The 24255-nt window shown below is 39.6% G+C and overlaps 1 protein-coding gene across 1 annotated transcript in view; it reads left to right on the top strand.

Annotated features, from left to right (window-relative positions):
* Window positions 1-24255, top strand: part of NECAB1 (N-terminal EF-hand calcium binding protein 1) — a gene marked incomplete at its 5' end in the record, with an annotated part of 54379 nt that overhangs the window by 19383 nt on the left and 10741 nt on the right. Inside the window, 5 exon segments of the mRNA XM_018076136.1 lie at window positions 737-762; window positions 3136-3233; window positions 17383-17519; window positions 19450-19562; window positions 22424-22500. Of these exon segments, the coding sequence (XP_017931625.1) occupies window positions 737-762; window positions 3136-3233; window positions 17383-17519; window positions 19450-19562; window positions 22424-22500 (451 nt within the window).

The following is a 24255-nucleotide window of genomic DNA, read 5'->3' as shown; positions in this document are numbered from 1 at the left end:
TGAATTGTATAGAATACTTGCCTGCATTTATGTACTTATATAATGGCATGGGAATATGGCAATACAGCTATACTTTTCTTATCACTAATCTTGCTGAAGCTAGTAGTGGTGAAATGGTTTTGTATGGCCAGAAAGCGTTGGAAATTATGAGTGCTGATGGAATATGTCTGGTTTTATCCTCCTACTGTACTGTCTCTCCCATGGAACACTACTGCACAAGAAGGATTGCAAATGGGAGAAAGTTATTGGGTTTTTCCTCATTTAGCATGGAGGGCCAAGGTCTCTGAGCCCCACTGTCCACAGAAGAGGAGTACAGGCAGAAAGGTGGAGAAAAAAACCCACCAACATTTCTGATGTTTAGATAGATTTCTGCCAGAACTGGGACCAAATGTGTAAGGCCTGAGGAGCAGTGACCCTGCACCATGGTGCACAAAGGCTGGGCAAGGAACATCAAAGTGGGTTGTTAATGAGTAGGAAGGTGCCAGTGGGAATGTGATCATGAAGGGAGGCTGCACCTGCCACCAGCTTCAGCAAGGCTGCAGCCTTCTGCTTCAGACAAGCCTCCCTAAGGCAGCAGAGCAAGGCCAGCAAGGGCCAGGCACTTTCAACTCCTGCTGCAGCCCAGGCAGGGGGGTTTCATACCCTAGTCAGGCTAATCTTTGAGTCCTACTATTTACCAATCCAACAAAAAAAATATTACTAAGCTCACTAACCCTCTATACTCTTATCTTTCCAGCAATCTTGACACAGAAGAACTCTGTGGTAAGTTCCTTTTTGGGAAAGAACATAATCTATGCCTGCGGCAGCCCTGTGCAAATGAACATACCATGTGATTATTTTTTTCTGTTTAATCTTTGTAGCTCAAACAGGAAATAATTTCCACTCAAAGAACTCCTGGGAAAATGCAGATGGCTTATAATATTTTCAGACTCTATCATCCACTATGTGCAGAAACTACTTTGAAAATATTTTTCCTACCCAGTACTTCACATTCTCCGAGATTCAAAATTTGTTCTGATACATAGAAAAATAGAGAGATGGCTTTTATCTTATTTCCCTCTCATATGAGATATTTTTTCTAGTTAGTTTCGCATTTTAACAAGTATGACTGCTTTAGGAATTTTGAAAAAGATTGTCATATTAGTACCCCACTGGAGGAAAATTCATTGCTTTCCTCCTACTTGAGCCAGCGAGAACAGCAGTTTGAGAAGTTTTATCATCCTTCATGACAGTAAAACTCTTGCAAGGGCTAGAATTTGGCCCAATTACTTATTTCTGTACCCTATTCTGGGCTGTGAATCATTTCTCCAACACCTTGTTTGCTCTCCAGCTGATCCTACAGCCCCTGATTTAGGAGTTCTGCTTCCAGCAGAAAACAATTCACATAAGATTTTTGCAAGTCCTCCCACAGAATGTCAGGAAAAAAAACCTCAACATTTATACTTGTCAACGCCAGCCTTTTTCTGAGGGAGAGCTGGTAGCCTGCTAAGTTTCAATGGTCAACAATGTTAAAGACATTTAAAAGCTGAAAGTACTGTCAAGTTGAAAACAAGCTCATTTACTTACCCACAGGATGACTCTTCCCATGGCCAAGAACCCACTAAGAGGTACCTCAGCCTGTGGCTTACAAATATATGACAAGAGACTCATCTGAAGTGAATTGGGCTGTGACAACTAGTGCTGGTTGAGCATCTGGTTAAAATTGTATAAACCTGGCCAAGGAAGACAGGTTTTGTTCCACAAGGGATTTACTGCTGTTGACATTGTACTGGAGGTTTACAGGCTGGATGGGCTGAGGGGGGTGTTAATCCAGCACTGACTCTGTTTGCTGTCTGTTTTGATTAAATATGAGTTGCTTCAGCTGCCTTTTAAATCTTTCATATGCTGCTACCAGAGTGTTTCTCATCTGTGAATCTGGTACCAAGTTTACTCAACACCTGTTTGAGCTTGTGATTATACAACTCTTCCTGAGTTATCTCAGTTCACCTGAGAAATTAAATGAAAAAACATCCACATATTAATTCACAATATGTTTTCATTCAACCTCTTAGCAATACCAGGTTATGTTGAAGTGTTCCTGGTAACTTATGCTTTCGTGATTCCCCTGAGAAGCTCATGCTGACCTCTTAAAAGCTTCAAAGTATTGCTATTTATTATTTCAAAAAGACCTTATCTAATCTTGTTCTTCCCATCTGCCATTTAGATGTTGCTTTTTGTGCTTTTCTAGGTGATTTGATATCTAAATGTCTTGTCTAACACAGTCTCTAGCTTTAATATAATTTTTTTTCTTTCCTTTTCACACTTTTTCCTTCCTGTGTCTCCCTCTATTATATTTCCCCACATCAACCAATGGGAACTCAGGTCATGATTTCCCAGGTTTGCTTCCTTCTCTTGCTGTAATCCCTCTGATTGAGTTGTGCCCCCTGATTTTACATCAGCTCTTTCTGTTAAAATGTTCTTTGCTTTAAGCAGCTACACAAGAACATCCTGCAATTTGTTATTTCCATGATTTTCATGAAAAAGTATATTGCATGCATCATACTTGTTGAAAATATAATCATAGTAGCTGGGACTAGAAGTTTATCTGGCCAACTCATGGTCTCTTAATTTCTTGGATAGAAACAACTGGTCTCAGCCAACCACAACTCACAACAGCCCCGACTTCATCTTATCTCCTCTAAGGGCTTTACCAGAATTATTCATTTTTGTATCAATATAATTCAATTTAGTACATACATATGAAAACTTCATTTCCTGCTAGTACCTGTAAAGTAGACTATTGGACTAAAAATCAAGTTGGCAAAGAAAACGTAGATATTTTGAAAATAAGTTTGTTTCAGCTATCAAATTGATACTGTAAATTTTTTGTCATTTTGGCAACTCATTTATTGAAAGAGAATGTTTTGAAATACTGATTTTGGTATTTTAAGTATTCCAGGAATGATTTTGCAGAGAAATAATACCAAATTAAAAAATAAAATTATCCTTTTCATTCTCATTCCTTATCATTTTATATTTACATATTTAATAATACCATTATTAAATGAACTGAATTGAGAGTTAGTAAAACTGATATTTAATTAAATATTGATTTTTCAGGTAATTAATAGATGATTTTTTTTTTATTTCTTTTAGATTATTTTTCCAAGCACTTAGGAGAGTATGAAAATGTTCTATCTGTTTTGGAAGACTTAAACATAACCATACTGAAGGCAATGGACAAAACAAAGAAAGTAAGTAAAAACTGTGAAATTTTCTTATATTGCATATTTTGTTTATTTGAATAGTATTTGCAGTATTTGTCCTAACTAAAGTTACTAATTCGTATTTAAGTTCTTCTACATATACCTGTTTGTAGCAAAAGTCCAGCAGGAAAAAGACTTGTCAAAATCGTTGTATATCAAATCTGTAAAGTTTTGTCTGCAAAGTATTACAGTTTGGAAATAACCAAATTTGTCTTTGTGAATGGTTTGAAGAATGTTCTTTATATTTTTGTACCAAGAGAGGGTTAGAGGATTCTATATCCCATGCCAAATGTGGGTAAGTATCAGCACAAATATTTGGAAATAGACCAAATTTGAAAACATAACGTGTTGTGTTGAGTAAGACCTCCCAGCCAAGAACAAGATTTCATTTCCATTTCAGGCATTTTAAACAAAAGCAGGACTGAAAGAACCTGACAAGAGGAGCTGTTAGGGCTGTTGCCCACCAGCACAGCAAGGGAGGAGACGTTTCTCAGGGGGAGAAGCTCGATTTATCCATCCACACATCTGACAGGCATGCAGCCATGCTGCAGGGCATGCCAGGCAGTGATCCACTCGATTCATTATGGACATACCTGCCCCTGTGTTCAGACCTGCTCATTCATCCCAGCTCTATGTCTGACCAAAACTGCATCAAGACATTGGATAATACGCTCCTCTTCCCTAGCTGAACAGTTAAATATTCTTTTCACGATGGATCAGCTTCAAAAGGTGAGGGAAAGCACAACCCAGAGGAGGAAGTGAACCTAGATACTCCAAACCCAGACACAGACCCACACCACAAGACTATTCACTGGCAGGCTAGTCATCAAGAATAGAAATTTCAGCAAAAATTTTTCAGTGAGATCCCATGGTGTCAAAAAAACCTGATTTTTTTTTTTTCAGTCAATCAATGGAGAGATCAATGGGAAGAAAGCTGTGCTTCATTAGTGAAGCTATTATTTTTGATATTTGGGTGTTTGCAGGAGTAAAGTACTCATATATTTTACATGAATTGCCAAAATAAAAACCTGAAAGTGTAGCTTATTTATTTAGAGTTTGAACCAGTAAGTCTCTTCTTTCATGCTGTGCATCTTCCATTCCTAATGAAGTGATTGTGTGCTGACTCACTGTCTTGTTGAGCTGGACACTGAAAAGCAACAGATTGGTTCATTTTAGCTATGCATAAGTTAAAAAAATAGCCATGTGTATAAACTACTGCTGCTAAAGGGGAGGACATGTCACCTCATAGCTACTGGAAGTAAATAAACCACAGCATTTAAGAATTACTTAAGAAGGTAATTTTAAGTAGGACTGCCAGAAAACTAATCAGCCTGTGAGATGTGTGCATTGGCCTGACCAGAGAAATGGACAAGAAAGTCTGGAATATTAATAAGTCTTTCATTTGTCTGCTTGAAGAACCCATCTAAAATATAAACAAACTACAATTTCCTTAAATTTTATTTTCCTAACTGAAGATTCAAGTTTAATGGGGTTTATGTCTTTCAGGAATACTTCAACTGACCATTCATTAGAGGTGGCAGAACCAGAGAAAGGCTGACACTGGAAAAAAACTTTTAATTCCTCTTAGTAGAAACAGTGGGTGAACACAGTCAAACAAAAAAAATATGTCCTCAAATATTCTAAACTAGAGCTTTCTGCCAAGGATATGCTCAGCCACTACAGCTTTGTATGGAAATACAAATTGGGATTATTCCCAATAGAAACTCAGTTCTCAGGAAACAGATGGGTTATGTGACCTGACTACCTGATAAATATTGTAGTGCAAATATTAAAACTTCTATCTTAAATAGTTCAAGATTTACTGAAGTTTGTGGTCTAAACTCTGGACTACATCCATCTAGAATTAGAGCTGGAAGTGCTGTATATCAAGATAGCATGGATAAATGATGTTCATCAACAGTGACACATCTAGCTCGAGTTGACTCCCCAGCTCAGACGAGTAGGTGCTCAGAAATGGTTGGTCTGGTTTTAAATGGCCATTGGCATGGATCCAGAGCAAGGCTTGGCTTTCCTCTCCTAGTGCAGTAAAAAACGTTGTCACTGTTCTGCCACTGCAGTCGCTGAGTCCCTTGAATAGTCACTGAGTAGTAGGAGCACTTATTACTATCTTCTAAGTGATGACCTAGTTGGAAAATTCATATATAGAAAAAAAGTCCAGAACTGAAGACCTACACTTTGAGACCTACCAAGACATGGTGTACCTACAGTGGCTGAGTCAGTTTCCAATGACCAGAACCAAATTTCAAAGGACTAAATTGTCCTATTAAAAACTGCTGAGGTTGAATCTGAACTCCACCCCGCAAAGCATGGGGCTGATTACAGACCCAGTCCTCAGGGTTGTCATGAGCCTTCCCTCTACTTTTTATGGATTGGAGAAAGCTCAGCACTTCTATCAGTCTCTGCTAAACTTTCCCAGAATGTGTCCTGCTTGAGGCAGGCAGCTCATTCAGTCTTGAGTATTTAGTGGGGAAAGGAGCAACTTGGTACTTAATTCATTTTATTTATAGCCAGCACTCAGCCCTTCCCATAGAAAATCCCTGCTTTCCTACCAATTCAAGTTGCCCAGACTCAGTAAATACTTTTCACAAGAGGCATCTGCAGAATTGGAGCCCTAGAAAAATTCTTCAGCATCAGTTTTTCCAAGGAAACCCAGGAGAAGGAAGATGTGTCTGTCTTCAATGAGAAGTATGGATTGGCATGTCTGAAAAATCTAAAAACCAGTCTGATCATGGGGTCCTTCAGCAACACGCTACTCCAGCAGGGGTCCACTGCGGGGTCACAAGTCCTGCCAGCAAACCTGTTTCAGCATGGGCTGCTCTCTTCATGGGGCCACAGTTCCTGCCAGGAGCCTGCTCCAGCATAGGCTTCCCACAGAGTCACAGCATCCTTTGGGAATATCCACCTGCTCCAGCATAGGGTCCTCCACGGGCTGCATGTGGATCTCTGCTCCACTGTGGACCTCCATGGGCTGTAGGGGCACAGCTGCCTGACCATGGTCTGCACCACGGGCTGCAGGGGAACCTCAGCTCTGATGCCTGGAGCACCTCCTGCTCTTATTCTCGCATAATCTCACTCCTCTCTTCTCTGACTGCAGTTTCCTTCTTTGCAGTAACTTTTAGAATCATAGAATCAACTGGGTTGGAAAAGACCTCCAAGATCATCAAGTCCAACCCTTGATCTAACACTGCTCCCTTACATCTGTTATTCCAGAGGCTCTTCCACCATCGCTGATGGGCTTGGCTTTGGCCAGTGGCAGGTCCATCCTGGAGCTGGCTGGTATTGATTCTGTTGAACATGGGGGAAGCTTCTGGTAGAAGGGATTTTCCCACAGAAGCCATCCCTGTAGGTGTCCACCCCAACACCCCAAACCCAAACCATGCCGCACAAACTCAACACAATATCCCACTAAGAGCAACTGGAAATTGGCTTGGCTATGGACTCCTGGATTTAAATCAAGATCAACCAAATTTTCCCCATCCCTCCAAATGATTTCCATGTGCAGATATTTTTTCCCCAATAGATTAGCAGATAACTGGCTCTTGCAAGGCAATTTCAGCATGATTTGTGTATTTTATTGCCCTCTGTAGTTTGAAAGAGCTGTCAGCTCAGCTTTCTTGAACGGAGTTTTTCTCCAGTCTTCCAGTCCTCTACTATCTGAAAGTGAAAACATCGAGTCATTTGTGGGAGAAAATGTCCAGTGTGTTAGCAGGGTCAAGAAGTTTGAAACCAGACTTCCTTTCACCATTCTTGGGCCAGATCCCTCCAGCCAAACCAAACTAAATAGCGGGGAAGACAGGAAGCCCTTAGGAGTGTAGGAACTGTTCATGCTCCATTGCTTGATGGGAAGGTGCTAAGCTAAAAATGCACAGAAATAGATAGAGCTAGGAACATCTTTCAGCAGGGAATAGACTGAGTTGCATTTGCAAACAATCTATTTTTAGTACAAAGACCATCATACAAGAGGATAGTAGGGGAGCTACAGTCCTTCTGTTTTGGTACTGGTCTCCTTCTGTTTTATCCTTACAAAAAGAAGGGAAACGCACGTCTGAGGATTTTTAGGGGGATTTGTGCCCTTTAATGTTTGATAATTTCTCTCCTAAAGATGGTGAGTCTGCATGAGTTGCTTATACCAGAGTGGCAAGGACAGATTAATCATTGGTGTCAGTTGTTTTTCTTGCACCTGCCAGCTTGGTATTTTCCAGATCAAAGTACTCTCTGAACAGTTCTGTTTGTTGCATTTCTTTTTCCTCTTATATACAGGAAGCATTAAAAATTAAACACTCAGCAAAACTTTACAAATCTATTGGAAGGTTTGTTTTTTTAAGCCTTTTTATTCTGAAATTTTTTATAAAAAAGACCACAGAAGCATATTTAGTTAAAATATTTAATCTTCTCTTTTTTATTACCCTCAGAAAGCTGCATTTTTAATAACATTCTGTAGCTTGCAGTCACATATAAATAAAATTACAAGAAATTTTGCAACACTCAGCACAGAAAATAAAATCTGTCACTGACTAACAAAGTAGATAGGTGAAAGTAGAAAATTTTTTTAAGGTGCTCAACATCTTGGTCCTATTGACTTGTGAATATTGAAAATCAAAAACGTACAGACTAAAGAACATGTCTTCCTTAAGTTTTCAAGCCATAAAATTGTTGCTGCTGTCATCTATTTGGTAAGAATAAGTTTTGCTCTATCATTTTTGATTTCTAGTATTGGAAATGCAACCTGCTGCAGGTGGTGAACTATTCTGTACTCAGTAAACTAGCAGAAGCTCATTTGATCACCAAAAATATAATCTACATATGAAATTAAATTGACAATATAAAAGCATTCAGGAGTTTAAACAGTTATCTAAAAGAATTTTAGAAGATCTGAGGTATTCAAGGATATCCAAGACATTTGCACAGGCCTGACAAATAACATGCAGGATCTCTAGGAGACCCAGGGGCAGGATGAGACCTCTTTCTGGGGCACCAGCTGGAATCCAGGTGGGTCTTTTTAGGGCACCAGACTCTAGTTTAGGTATTTTAATAGCTCTGAGGTCTCTGAAAGGTTTTTCCCAGAGGAGCTGTCTCACAGAGGAAGATCTTACCCTGATCTGACAGTGCCTTTTTTCAGTCATAATGCCTATTTGAAGTTCACTTTTTTCACCAGCTCAAGAGCATACCCCTCTCCTTCTGACTCCTGCCTTCCCCTATGCCAACAGCACAGGGTCATTTTCCAGCCAGGATGTATCCCCATGAATCCCCACTGGTGCTGTCACTGGCACCTGCACAAGGAAGGCTGGCAGCAGAAGCTTGCAGGGAAGCAGGAACCATTTTTGGTGATTTTAAACCCACTGCTCCCGAGGGCAGTTTATTCTGCACTGTTGTGAAAGTCCAACCACAACTGGCTGGTGGCCAAGTGACCATGCCAGGGTTATTTTGGGATGGGACACACTTCCTGCTCTGTGATTTCAATGATTGTTGGCTTGAGCCTCACCTCACCCATTAGTCTGTCATGGAGCTGAAAATGGTGCTGACACAGAGTACCAACTCTTAACTTACTGGAGTAACAAATGGAATTCAGACTCTTTGCATTGGCACAATGGCAAAGTAGTGGGAATTGGGAACCACTGGGAGTAACTGAACCTGGCAGAGATACTTCCTTGGGAGGGTGGCACTAAGAGCTCATGCAATTGTTTCTTTTTCCTTGCAAGTGCAGTGCCTGTATAGTTCTCACAGAGGCCTATAAGCTGTCTCAAAATTGACTTAAGACCACCATACCTCTTGTAAAAGTGATCCAATCTCAAGTAAGAAAAAGCTTTGTATCTAAGCTGCTACTTAGATTCTATTAGTTATATTTATTAGATCATATAGTTCCATTTCAAAAGGACATAGTGATACAGATTCTTTAAAAAAAAAAAAAAAAAGGCAAACCAGAATTAGCTTTTATAGTTAACAATGCTTATAAGATGAAACTTTGGTCCAGTGAGCGAGAGTGTAGCTTGACCTGAGACAACCCTATATCTTAAGCACAAAGCCAACAACTATAATGCAACAGCAACCTCCCAGATGGACTTGCCAGGATTTTTGTATAGGCAATGGAAAACATTTAGCTTTCTTCCACAGATGAAAACTAGAAGGTGCTTTGCCCAGAACAGCTAACATACACTTTTTCAAAGTGATGACCTCTGAGTGCATACTACTCCTGAAAATACTGGTACAGTTCTTCTTTTAGAGACAAAAGCAATGCAGACTTCCATGGAAAGGAATGGCAGAGAATGTAGAGGGACAGAACACTGCAGACTTTCTCCTTTTCAGACTCCATAAAGTCTCACATTCTTTGCTTTGGAGAGATTTTCTTGCCACCCTTGCAACTGTTTTATGAAAGACACGGAATGATCCGTCTGTCAGAGCAAGGGACCAGACTCGGTGAACTAGCAAATGCCATTTTAAGCAGCAGTAATCAAGACTGGTTTAATCAAGACCGGTTTATACCCGTCATTTATATATGCAAAAAATAAACATATTAAGTTTAGGATGGAAATTAAAAACAGTTCTTCTTCAGTGGAGCAATCAAGTTCTCGAATAGCCTTCCAAGTTTTTTGGGAGCAAAAAAACCTAACTGCTTTTTACATGTTGCTTGCAAAAAAATAGAAAGGGATGTGCATTGTGTGCAACAGCAAAATGCTGGATTCAGTGACCGACACAGCATGTCTAATTACCTGCTTCTATGAAATCAGTAATTTTTCTGCTTTGCTCAGAAAACCCCAAAGCTAAGCAAAGTCACTGTAGCCTTGAAAATTTCTTGAATAGTCTAAAAATAGGAACCAGATTTGGTAAAAGAGAAGATTATAGGAGCTGAGAGAGTAACGCAGGGACTTGCAATTTAGTTACTGATGGTACATTTATGGTAATTATGCAAATTACTGCACTCTGGAGGGTTTTATCATAAACCAGAATACCTAGATTTTTTTTAATTGCATATTTCAGTAACAGGTGCATTTATGTAAATTATATAGCAAAACAAATTAAGTGGAAAAAAAGCTCGATAAGCATGTGTTGACAATAGTGTTCCACAACTAGCATTCTGCTGAAGGAAAAGTGAAGTTTCAAATTGTTTTTTTGTTTTCACAAAAACTGTTATATCGGCTAGGACCCATTTTTGTATATGATTAGGATTTATTAACATTTTTCAAAGAATCCAGTCTTGTTTTCCTTGAAATTGCATTTTTACACAGAATGAATGTAATGGAATAGCTGCTGCATAAGAATAACATAAGGCAGGTATTGATCATTTTATCCTGATTATTAATTTTTTTATGCATTGGCTTTGAATCCAGTTCATTTGTTCCTTTGGGTTTATCATTAATGTTTTTTTTCAGGTCAGTGTCAATCTAAAATCATAGAATCATAGAATCATTATGGTTTAGAATCATTAAGGTTGGAAAAGATCCTTAAGTTCATCAAGTCCAACCGTTAATGTGACACTGCCAGACCCACTACTAAACCATGTCCCTAAGTGCCACATCTATATGCTTTTTTAATACCTCCAGGGATGGTGACTCAGCCACTTCCCTGGGAAGCCTGTTCCCATCAGTAAACTGACTTGATTGTTTCTCAGCTGAAGAGCAGAATGCTGGTGATAGACCTAAATATATTACCAGTTGGATCCTTCTACAAGGCGGAGAGGACTCTATGAATAAACAGCTATTTTTATCTAGGGACATTATTAAAATACATTTTGGAATTTTATTTCATTGAAGTTTCTATTTTAAAAAAAATATTTTTAAGATTGTGACTATTAGTGCAAGTCAAGTAAGATAAATTCAAAAAGCTGCAGGCAATTAATTCTGAGCAGTCATGCAAGGATATTCCAAAGATTCATGCCTTTCCTCTTCTCCTAGCTCCTTATCAAAGTAATGAAAACTCTTGGGAACTTCTTTGATCTTTTTTTGTGGAAGTCTTATACCTACTGGATCAGAAGGAATGCTTGAATTTTTGCCGGTAGCAGAGAAGATGTGTTAAATAGTCAGCACTTAATGATAAAACAAAACCCAAAAATTCCTTAATTAATTTAATATTCATACCTCTAAACATAAAAGTGTATATAAATTACTTCACAGGAGAAAAGTAAACATTTAACCTAGCCATTCTCTTATTGATACCTATCAAAAACACCAACAGCTTTGATGTTTCCTACGTATCCTTACAACCTTCTCCCTGGAGCAATGTTGTTACATTGATTACTGCTACCTGATAACATCAAACACAGCCAAAACAGTTTCTTGTCTCTAAGCTATCTGACGCACCTAATAGCAGTTAAATAGGAGCTACTTTTTATCTGTGCATGAATTTTGTAAATATTGCAATAAGAGTATATTACTCCTTCAATAATCCCAATAAAGGAGAGTGATAGACTGTCCTGATGGACATTATTATAAATGTGTGTCAATATTCTCTCTAATCAGCCATGGCTGCCTATTTTATTTCATTGCTGTTAAGTCAGCACTGCAAGAGATTGTCACTGTTCCAATTCTATAGGCAGAATTTAAACACGTAGTTTATGCCAAATATAATACTTGGATAAACTTGTAAAGTGCCATACTCAAAGTTGAATCCAATAATTTGGCATGTTATGCCTCTGATCACTTTTACAATGAGGATGATGTAAAGGTTGCATTTGTGTGAAGTCACCACACTGAGCATCTCTGGATATGGCTTCTGGTGAAATTATGATTTGATTCTGACTCAGTTCTGATTTCTTCCTACAGTGTGAATAATTAGATCTTAGGGATTGAAATGAAAAAATTTTGTTTTTTTTTATCTTAGTACAGTCATTTTGACTAATTTTATATCTTCAATATTAAGCTGTAACCCAGGGCATTGTCCCAGTACTTTAGGCTCTAAACACACAGGGCAAGAGAAATTCCATGATAAAGGGAAATTTAAATGGATTATTCCCCACTGAATTTTATTCAATAATAACTATTTTTCAGTTGAGGGTATTTTCTGAAAAGATAAGCCTAAATATTTTTTATGAAATTATTTTGATATGAAATATAAAATAAGCAACAGCAAATTGCTAAGTAGTATAATAGTAAGAAATTAGTATTATAAGTAATGTTAATAGATAAGTTATTATATACCAAAACAGGAACATAACAAACAGTAAAGGGTTTGTTCAGCTGGGAGAAGAGGCAGAGAGAAGATATAATTCTAAAGAGTTAAATCTAATCTAAAGAGTTATAGAGAAGACAAAAGAACACCTCTGTCTTTTTCAGGGGTGCATAGCAAAAGCACAAGAGGCAACAGCTACATCTTGCAGAAAGAAAAATGCTGAATGGACATACAGAAAATATGCACAAAGAGAGTGAAAAAGCAGATCAGAGAGATGGTGTCATCTCCACCCTTGGAGGAGTTGCAAACTCAGCTGAACACATCCCCAGACAGCTCGAACTACCTTCAAAGTTGGCCCTGCTCTGAACGTGGGGTTGGACAACGTCACAGCCAGACATCCTTTCCCACTAAGTTTGTAGAATCATAGAATCGTAGAATATTGGAAGGGATATATTCCCTGAGTTGGAAGGGACCTAACAGGGTCATCAAATTCCAACACCTGGTCCTGCACAGGATGGCCCCAAGAGTGACACCATGTGACCAAGAGTATTGTCCAAATGCTTCTTGAATTCTGTCAGGCTTGGTGCTTGTGACTTCCCTGGGAAGCCTGTTCCAGTGCCCAACCACCCTCTGGGTGAAGAACCTCTTTGTAATACTCAGACTAAACCTTTCCTGACACAGCTTGATGCTGTTCCCTCGAGTCCTGTCACTGGTCACCACAGAGAAGAGATCAGTGGTTGTCCCTCCTCTTCCCCTCATGAGGAAGTTGTAGACTACAGTGAGGTCTCCCCTCAGTCTCCTCTTCTCCAGGCTGAACAGACCAAGTGCTACTCATATGGCTTCCCCTCAAGGCCCTTCACCATCTTCGTTGCCCTCCTTTGGACGCTCTCTGACAGCTTAATATCTTTCTTATATTGTGGTGCCCAAAACTGCCACAATATTCAAGGTGAAGCTGCACCAGTGCAGAGCAGAGTGGGGACAATCCCCTCCCTCAACCTGCTGGTGATGCTTTGCCTGATGCCCCCCAGGACACGGTTGGCCCTCCTGGGTGCCAGTCAGCTGCACTGCTGACTCATTCACCTTGCCATCAACCAGGACCCCCGGGTCCCTTTCTGAAGCTCTACCTTCCAGCCTGTCATTCCCCGGTCTATACACACAACCAGGGTTGTCTTGTGCTGGGTGCAGAATCCTGTGCTTTGCCTTGTTGAACTTCATATGGTTGGTGATTGCCCAGCCCTCTAATTTGGCAAGGTCTCTCCGTGGGGCCTTCCTGCCTTTGAGGGAGTCAACAGCTCCTCCCAGTTTAGTATAGTTGACAAACTTACTCAGTATACCTTCAAGTCCTGTGTCCAAGTAATTTATGAAAATGTTGAAAAGAACCAGCCCTAAGATGGAGCCCTATGGAAACTCTTGTCAAACCTGCCACGCCTTCTGAGAAATTGCAGGGTTATTTTTTGTCCCACTCAAATTTAGTTTGCTTGCCCGGTATTTCCCTTCTTCTCCGTCTCAAGGAGCTGCTCTTCTGATAAGTGGATCTGCGTGGTGTCAGGTCACCCCAGGGATGAGGACTGGGGTTGGCACCAGAGATCAAAAGGATCAAGAGTGTTGCTGAGCCTCTTGTTGTAACCCTGAGATGTGGAGTGCCCTAGGAGATACCTAAGCCCAGCCTCCTCTGCTGCTGTAAATGGACAACCTCTCAAGCACTTTTTTAAGATAGCCATAAGCCACTTTTAAAGACTACAGTGACCTTTTCCACTGGGAAATCACTAATTATGTGTATTTTCAGTGGCACTAATGGAAATTCAAATCTTTGCTGCTCACAAAGGTCACAGTTGCCTCTTGATGAGGAAGATGTGGAAAATTACCCTCATTCATTCACAGTCAGTAAAACTAACAACCAGAACAATATGTTAACGCAGATTTATTTCATCTGGACTGCCCAAAGTGTGGTGCAGTATAATGTATATGCTAATGAACAGTACTTTACAGCTGATAAAATTCAAGAACCAGGCCATTTTTCTAGTTTATGTACAGACACCATCTGTGGGTCTCCTTATTAATTTGTGACACGATACACTGACAATACAAATGCTGAGCATGCCAGTTAAGCTGATTCTACCATAATATACACTTAATAAATTGATATGCACTTAATAAAATTATACACTTTTTTTTTTTAAATTCAAAATTAACATTTTCTTTCTTCTACAGAAATGTTATATCAGTGTGCCTTTAGTAAAATACAAAATAAAGTACTTTTCTGTAGGAAGTAGAGTGGTGAAACAGATAAAACCTCCATCTTGAATCGATGGTCTGAACACTTTCAGACTTTTTTCAGTACTAGCTGTGTAGTTCAAAACTCAGCAATTCAGTCCATCACACAACAACTGGTAAAGTATGAATTGGATATGCCCCTACTCTGGGAGAAACTCCTAAGGCTGTACAGCAGGTGAAAATTGGCAAAGCAGCTGGGGTTGATGGAATTCCACCTGAAGTCGGAAAGCATGAGGGCCAAGCACTCCATGCTAAATTTCACGAGTTTGTGGTGGGCTGTTGGGAACTAGGCGAACTACCATCAGACCTCTGTGATGCAGTCATCATCACTTTGTATAAGAAGAAAGGAGTTAAATCAGACTGTTCAAATTACTGTGGTATTACTCTGCTCTCCATTGCTGGCAAAATCCTGGCAGGAATACTCTTGAACAGACTAATACCCACTATAGAAGAAGGAATTCTACCTGAAAGTCAGTGTGGCTTCAGAGCCAACAGGAGCACCACAGACATGGTATTTGTTCTCAGACAACTGCAAGAGAAGTGTAGGGAACAGAACAAAGGTGTACATTTTAAGTTGTAATTCAGCATGCCAGTATCAGATTTATCATGACCACGAGCGGAAAACAATATGGAGGTATCTGCAGCATTTACTTTTTGGATGCTCAGAATTTTAAAACACTTCAAACTTCAAACACTTCAAACAATCAAAAAACTTAGAAAAATTGTCAGTTCTGTCATGTTTTGTTCATTTATTTCCAAAAGCACTGGCAAAAGCTGAAGAAAACTAAATCATACCCTGTATTTCTACTGCAGGGTTTTATTTAGCTGTCCATGCTACACAAATTCACACATGTTGTTCTAACATGCCAGAGAACCAATGAAGGAAATTTATAAGAAGAACAAAAAATCAGCTTTCCTATTGCATAAAAAAGGTTTAGTAATCGTAAAAAGGTTGTCATAAACATTATTTATAGACCGGTGTGAGTCTCAGGTATTCACTGAGGTAGACAGACAATCTCTCATGAGTATCTATTTTAAAAATGTATAAATGAAAAATTATTGTTGGAGAGTGACTCACACCTGATTAATCTGAAGACAGAAGAAGTAAATATAGAAGACCACAAAGCTTCTGGCTACATAAGTAACTTCTGATGATTCATGAGTGGTTTAACACCTGAGATTTCTGCAGCAGAAATCTTCCAGCAAGAACTAACTTAATAACATATATTGTGAATAGATCACTCTCAATTGAAAGCAAAATGGTTTTAAAGCTATTATCTGTCAGTCTTCAATTTTACATTTAAATTTCAAAACATCTTATTTGTGTTCTGATTGCAAACACATGCATGCAAAAATTCTAAGAGAAGTCTAAAAATCAAAAAAGCATTTCAGCTGTCATTCATATTGGGAAGAACATGGAAGAGCTTAAAATACCCATATGCATTGCCAAAACTACTCAAATGGGTTCTCAGAGTAGGAGGCAACACCACTGAAATGACGTCTTCTTTAAAGCATCTCTTTGGATGTCGTGACTAAAGAAATCTTTCATTTAAGGTATCTCATATTTTATGAAATTGTTTTAGGTGGAATTGTACCCAAAGGTTTTCAAGATCAGCTGAGTGGGGAGCCAATAAATTCATTCAGAGTTTAAGAGATGGAAATCTGTTTTCTTTCTCTGTTCCTAATGTGAGTTCAACACAGTAAACAGAGGCTCTAGGGGTCTGTTCTATCCTCTCTATTACACTTACTAATGAGAAAACAAGAGAGTGTTTATATTATTGTAAAGGTGACCTCCCTCACACAGCATTACCTATGTGCTACTGCAGAACTACAGAATCACAGAATGGATACAGTTGGAAGAGACCACAGCGGGTTTTTGCAGATCTAGGCTTGCCAGAAACATTAAATTTGACCCCATCCATGGCATATGATTCATTGGGCCAGGGAGAAAGCAGGGGTAAGAATTTATTTCTGAAATTATCTACACCAAAAAAGCATAAATATTTTTGAATACATACAGTATATTGGAAATGTCATTACACAAAGAACCACTACAGACTGCTACGTATAGGTGCAAACTTTTCTAATAACTTTAGCTCAAATAACATTTAGATGCATTTCATGTAATTGTAAAATATATATATATATATGGTTTCAAAAATAATTAAACAAATTAAAGAAATAAAAATCAGTCAAAGACTCTTAAATTCAGAAGGCAACCTCTCTTGCACCATCGGTCCTTCAGCCAGCTGAAGGAGGAGTTTTTCAAGGGAGTATCACTAAGCATGTGCCTTGCTCAGAGACTATTCCCATAATTACTGTCAGAGACAGGCCAGTGGGGCTTGATAAACAATTTTCAGAAAAGTGGATCTGAATAAAAACTTTAAATTCAATTCTGCAGTTGTCAGTCTTATTTTGACTTTACCACACTTAAGAAGTAATGTGGTGCTGCCACCAACTGGAGTTAAGACATGTAAGGAAAAGGGATTTTTTGAGTAAAAACTATGCTGTGCCACTGTGTATCTGGGCCTCTCTCAGCATGGGTGGCATTTGTGTCTATACCTGAAAATTCAGAGGTTTTTTTGTCCAGAAACATAAAGGCTGATTATGTGGTTTGCACATACAACTGTGAAAACATCCAACCTGCTTCCTTTCTGAATGAAGTCTGAACCTTCCCTCGTGTATTTCTAACCTAGTAGGCAAAGCCTTACCTTTATTTTTTTCCCTATGTAATTTTTAGGACTATCAGGAGGCTTCTAATTTGGAGCAGTTTGTGACTCGCTTTCTCTTGAAGGAGACACTGAACCAGCTTCAGTCCCTGCAGAGCTCCCTGGAGTGTGCCATGGAAACCACGGAGGAGCAGACCCGGCAGGAGAGGTGAGCAAACTTTCTCTTCAGCTGCAATGAAGGGGTGAGGAGTGGGGTCACTGTGAACCTTCTATTTTACATCTCACCCAGCAATCTGATGTAGGGAATAACAGGAGAAACAAGGTTACACTTTTTATTCCATATAGGAACCCACTAAGAGGAGTTTTTTATGGATTTTTCCCCCTCAGTATGCTATTGTTAAAGATGATAAAGAAAGCAAAATATGAACTGTTTTGTTTTGCAGACGAAGAAGATCTTAAGACCTTTCTTTTGGAAATGTCATCTGCTTGTTTTGCTGTTGGGTTTGAGATCTCTAAAGTACATGAATAATACCCTGGGGTTTTGTGCCAGCAGCTTGACCGTAGAAATCAAACAGTTTTTGGAAGTCTGAGGATGCACCAAGCACGAACAGTATCTATATATCTCTCTGTTCATGCATACATATTTCCAGGTTCCGCAGCAACTGATAGGAGAGAAAGAAATCTTGAATGGCCAGTTCAGAGCTAGAGCCTAACTGAGGTGCCCTTACATCTTCTGAAGTAATCACTGATTTCTCTGACTTGCCCTTTAGGACAGCCTCTCTGGAAATACAGTTTAGAAAGACCATCTGAGTAACTCAAACTACCCAGTTGGGTGCTTGGAACTGGGTGACATGAACATCCCTTTTGCAGTGAGTTTTCTTGACCAAATTGACTGTCTAGTAGGGCATTGTGGAGACTTTTTTCTCCAGTTTTATCAGTACAGTTGTTCAGAAATATTCTCTGGAATGCTGAATTTCATTTGTGGCAAAGAAAAAAAAAAAGAGGTGTGACACACTTAAACCAAATACCATCTTTCCCATTTTCCAAGGTAGCAGTAAAAAGCCAGGCAAACTCAGCACTTTAACTACAGCTATTCTGGAGAAAACTAGTTAGTTCTTAGTGCAGATGCCCCAGTCCACATGTAAAATCATCTTCAGTTATGTTTAACAAAACTCAGGGGCAAACTGGTTGAATCAGAATCCCATTAAGACACTCCTAAACTAATTTCAGAGTGCTCACAGTGGGGAATTGCTGCAATTTGACTTACTGTGAAGGGATTTGATGCTGCAGAAAACACCATCCTAAAACATCTCCTTAACACAGTGTGTGAACTTTTAGTGAGCCTTTATTCTGTGCTTCAGGAGACCAGATATCTTTCCAAAACAGTGGCATGAGAATTATTTACTGAACTGTTTAGGCTACTGTCTAATACTCTTTGCAACCACTCATCCAACTAACTGTTCAAAATTAACCATAGTCCTGGTCCTTCATTGCATGCCAGCTGGATGATGAAGAACCACATAAAGACAGCCTTTAGTCCTCACACAAAATATCAAGCTTCAATGACTCTGTCATCACAGTAAAAACATAAATCATTTCTGTATCTGCTATGTTTCACTACTGGTCCCAGAAGTGTATCAGTCCTGCATCCAATATCAGCTAATTCTCATCAGTTTTCCTTCCTTATTAACAGATACAGGTTGCTGATTATCTTTTTAATATTTAAGCTGTAGGGGTCAATTTTTAAAGTTCCTATCTCACTTTTAGATGGCATTGTGAAGTTCCTCTGCAGCGATGCTACAAAACTCCTGTGAATGAAGAAACTGAGTGAATGATTTCTTAGGTCAGGTCAGAGCCACATTACAGACAGACACTGACCTTGAGATTTCTATCCCTAAAAGATCTACAGTTTATGCCAGCTTAACCCTCCTTTTTTCTTTTTTTTTTTTTAACTTCTTTAATGACATAACCACAACTAATCAGTAATAGTGAAAATCTGGAAAATAGTCCAGTGGTCTCAATAGGTATTTCTTTTCTTTTAATTGAAAAGGGAACGCAGAAGCACATTTTTTAAAAACAGAGAGAGGAGAGCTCTCCCACAAATTTTATCTTAAGAAGTCTCCTGTGTTTCTGTGCAGAAAAGATCCAACAAAACCAGAAGTGCTCTCAGTCCAATGGCCAGGGAAACGCTCAGCTCGAAGGCTTCAGAAGAACAACAGTTTGTCATCAAATAACCCTCATTCTAGCACAGGTATGTATTTCACATTTTCAAGATACTTAAAACATGGGCATACACACATATACAGAAAAATATACACATATCTTTCTCTCAAAAATTTAATTTAGACACCTAACTAACTCAGATACTTTACTGACAGAAGACAATTTCAATTTAATATAGAAGGTATTAACTCAAACCATGAGGAAAATAACTATATATACATAGATGTGAACTGATAAAAATAAATATATAATTATGGGTCGAATTGTGATATTGTTTGGGGACTTTGGATTGATTCAACATTTTTAGGTAATATTTGTAGCCTGCAGAAATGAATGAAAAGGCGAAGGCTGTAAATTATAAGGAACCAAGTTTTCTGCCATATCTTACATCCCAGCTGAGAGGAACAAATAAGAAAGAGAAAGGGAAAATATAAAATGCAAAAGAAAATAATATTTCATTTCAGATGACACCAAAAAAATCTGAATCAGCATTTCTCCTTTAGAAAATGTGATAGTGCACTTTGGTTAATGGGATTCTTTGGAAGCAGTGACATTAAGCATGAGGCTGCAGTGAAGGTGTCTCCATGCTTAGTGATGCCAAAATCAAGGCATGAAGATCTCTGAAACAACAAAATATGTGATGGAACAGGCTCACTTCTTGACCAGTCATGCAGATCTCAATGTTTGCCACATGCTTACCTCTTCCTTTTTAACCCTCTTCTGAAGACCTTTCTGTCACTCACCTTCCTGACTCACTTTGTGCCACTCACCAAATAATGCTGTTCTTTTGGCTCAGTGATACAGGATGATGTTTGGTCTTTTGTTGTGAGTTACTGTTGTTCATAACAAGGAAGGTCACATAGCCTTGTTGCAGCATTGCTAATTCACAGAGTTCAGAAGGAACCCAAACATATGCAAGCTTTACCAAATCACCTTACTGTATTGATGTAATTTTAAAGAGCTAACATCTTTCCCCACAGTTTTACTAATAGCTAATAGCTGTCTACTTTCCTGCACAAGATTTGTGTTCGTCTTGGCACTTGATCTTCCTCCTTACTGCCTTCTGCTCACATGCACAGTAACACTGTAGGTGTGTATTTGCATTCAGTGCTCAAGCCAGCATTTCTTTAGACTATGTACTTGTTCAGGTAAAGCTGCACTCTGCTGCCTCTACAGACCACAGCTGTGGTATGTTCTCAGCATTAGGATTTCTCTGGTCAAAACATATTCAAGAGCCACAAAAACTCTCAGCTGGAAAATAAGCAGGTTAATGAATGTGCATAACAAGAGCATGTATTGAAAATTCTTCAGTTTCTGATAAATAACCTACCTCTCTCCTTAGAGTAACCACTTATGTAGACATTTACACTGTGAGTGATGTCAGGAACTGCTTTAATAATGCACATATTTGTTTTCTTGAGTATTATCCCTTCCATCTAGTAGACAATTTTCATGAGATTTTAGCAAAGCAAAATTTTCCAGAGACTTCAGAGAGACTCACAGAATTACAGAATCATAGACAATCCTGAGTTGGAAAGGGCCCACAAGGATCATTGAAATCCAACTCCTGGCCCTGAACAGGATAGCCCAAAGAATCTGTACCTGAGAGTGTTGTCAAAGGGCTTCTTGAACTTAGAGCAGCACAGGTTGGTGCTGTGACCACTTCCCTAAGGAGCCTGTTCCTGTGACTAACCACCCCCTGGGTAAAGAATTTTTTCCTCATATCCAACCTAAACCTCCCCTAACACAGCTTGATGCCATTTCATGGAATCATAGAATCAGATGGGTTGGAAAGGACCTTCAAGATCATCAAGACCAACCCTTGATCCAACACCACCGTGGTTACTAGACCATGGCATTAAATGCCACATCCAGTCTCATCTTAAAAACCTTCAGGGATGGAGAATCCACCACCTCCCTGGGCAGCCCATTCCAATGCCTAATTACCCTCTCTGGAAAGAATTTCTTCCTAATATCCAGCCTAAATCTCTCCTGGTACAGCTTAATACCATGCCCTCTTGTCTTACTGATAGTTGCCTGGGAGAAGAGACCAACCCCCACCTGGCTACTGCCTCCTTTCAGGTAGTTGTAGAGAATGATGAGGTCTCCCCTGAGCCTCCTCTTCTCCAGGCTAAACAACCCCAGCTCCCTCAGCCTCTCCTCATAGGACCATTTCCTCTGGTCCTGTTACTTGTCACCAGAGAGATCAGTGCCTGCTCCTACTTTTCCCCTCATAAGGAAGCTGCAGACTGCTCTGAGGTCCCCCCTCAGTCTCCTCTTCTGTGGGCTGCACAAGCCAAGCGACCTCAGCTGCTCCCTTGTAGGTCTCCCCCTCTAGGCCCTTTACCATCTTCATAGCCCAGATGCTTGTGCCTTTGTAGAACATCATCTTCTAGCTTCACCCTTGATATATGACATCACATCAGGTTGGATGTGGCCCTGAGCAACCTGATCTGGTGGCAGGTGTCCCTGCCCATGGCAGGGGGGTTGGAACTAGATGATCTTTAAGGTCCCTTCCAACACAAACCATTCTATGATTCTACGATCAGGTCATTATACAGGCAGGAATATAATTGCAGTAGAGATGGAGAGTTTTCTTCAGGTACCAGCACAATTTCCAAAGCACTAGCATTAATCTAGAATGTAGTTTTAATTCCATAGTGGTTTTCTACTGTATCTTAAAAAGAACAAAAATCATTCATAGAGTCAAAATCATGCTTTCCTTTAGTTTTACCTAAATGAACATTGAACTAGTTGGAGCATAATTTTTGAGAAGAAAAAGAAAATGCAGCTAAGCTTTTTTTTTTTTTTAAATAAAATACAGGAATACACTATGTTCCAGCACTTTAGTAACATTTTTTAAATGTTCATTATTTATCTTGTCCGAAGGTTGGATTGAGGAAGACAGCCAGTGGATGACCCAGATAAACAGACTCCAGAAGCTAATTGATAGACTGGAAAAGAAGGTGTGTGTTTTTTTCCACCTGTTTGTTCTCTCACTTTCAGTAAAGCAACCCTTTTGAAAACACAAATGTTTTCAGTGCCCCAGTTGCAGTCTTTCCAATCAACAATGAGTGAAACTTCAACACCACCTAAGAGAGTTAACACTCATTAAATGCCTACATTTTTCTTCCACCTTCTTCTTTCCTATTGCATGACAGCATGCCATAGTTTTTCCATGCTCCCCTTTCCCCTTCCTATCACCACAGATTCAACTTTTCATAAAGATCTGAAAAGTTGCATTACAATATGCCTGGAGAATGTTACTGTATTTAGTTATGCTTGTTTTGGGGAACATGGTATAAGCCTCTGGTTTTAGAATATGATATTTTTCTTTTCCTCTCCAAACTTTCCCATGAAAGCACGACAGAACATTTTATTTCCTCCTTTTCCATCAGAGAATACTCATGCATAAAGCTTAAAACACTTTCCTAATAAGTAAAGTTCAACCAAAAGCTGATGCAATCCCACCTGGGAGCTGGCTGCAGAGGCCCCAGAGCCCAGAAACCATCTGTGGTTCCCACATCAAATCAGACCCCTCCAGGAGTCTGAAAATGACCCATCTGATCCAACAATGCCAGCATTTACAATCCGGGGGCTTGTAAAATCCTGAGCCACGTCTATCCATACAGAAAGTATCTATTATTTTTAATTATTATTCAGATTTACTTGCTACCCTGGTGTACAAAAGTTTTTTTTTTATCTGTGTGTGATGACTTCTTTTTTTTGGGAGTGGCTGAATTCAGTGGATTTTGGGACCATGGGGTTTCTTCCTCCTGGTCCACTGGAGGTGAGGTTTTAGACCGAGTGCTCTCAGACTCAGGAGTAGCTCCATTCCCTGTGCAGCTGATGTAGCTTCTACCCACAGGTCAGTGCTCACCAGCAATGAGACTGTGCATGTACTCCAAAGACGTTGGCACAGGTGTCTTCACCAGCACCCACACACAGGCAGCACTTGCAGGAACATGAACATGAACAGCAGCACTTGAAGGAAGATGAAACAGTCTGATCCTGTTCTTTCTTTTCAGCTGATCAGGGATGATCATGGGGATGATGCCTCGTGAGCATTATCATGGGTTTAAAGTATTTGTGCCTGGACCCGCACCTCTTACCCAGGCACTGGCTCAGACCTTGGGCCCTGGCAGACAAGTGTCTCCTCTCCCTCAACCAGTCATCCAACTTGAGTTCAGTAGCAAATTGCACACACAGAAAATAGTTAAGGGATTTAACAAAAAAATAAAAATAGTGGTGACTTGGCACAGGGCTCAGCAAGAGAAGCATACTGACCTTTCTCTGCCATTGCTCCCTCCCAAATGAAAAAAACACCTCTAGCTACTTTTGCCCTTTGCTCCCAGTTTGGGAACAGTATTGGGTATTTCAGTTATTTCAGTCTTATTACTGATTAGCTGCATATGGTCACCCCCAGCATTGCTGGCCTTGCAAGACTTTGTGCTCATCACTTCTCCTTAACCAGCTGTGAAATTTGGCCATTACTTGAAGCACTGTCCTTAAGTCCTGTTGGCTTCTCACTCTGCTGCTTGCAATGCTCAGCAGCTCAGCCCATTAAGCCTCTGGCCAGAGCCTACCTGTGAGCCTCTATACAACTGCTTCCTCCCAGAGATCATTTCTGCAAGAGAAAGGCAATTACATGGCAGTTGCCACGTTAATGATGTTTTAGTGGCAACTTGATTTTTCCTGAATAGATATAAACTAGATTTTGA

Source organism: Manacus vitellinus, unplaced genomic scaffold (assembly GCF_001715985.3).
Source record: "Manacus vitellinus isolate BGI_N305 unplaced genomic scaffold, ASM171598v3 scaffold_1_pilon, whole genome shotgun sequence".
Lineage (NCBI taxonomy): Eukaryota > Metazoa > Chordata > Aves > Passeriformes > Pipridae > Manacus > Manacus vitellinus.
This window is presented reverse-complemented; position numbering and strand designations above follow the sequence as displayed.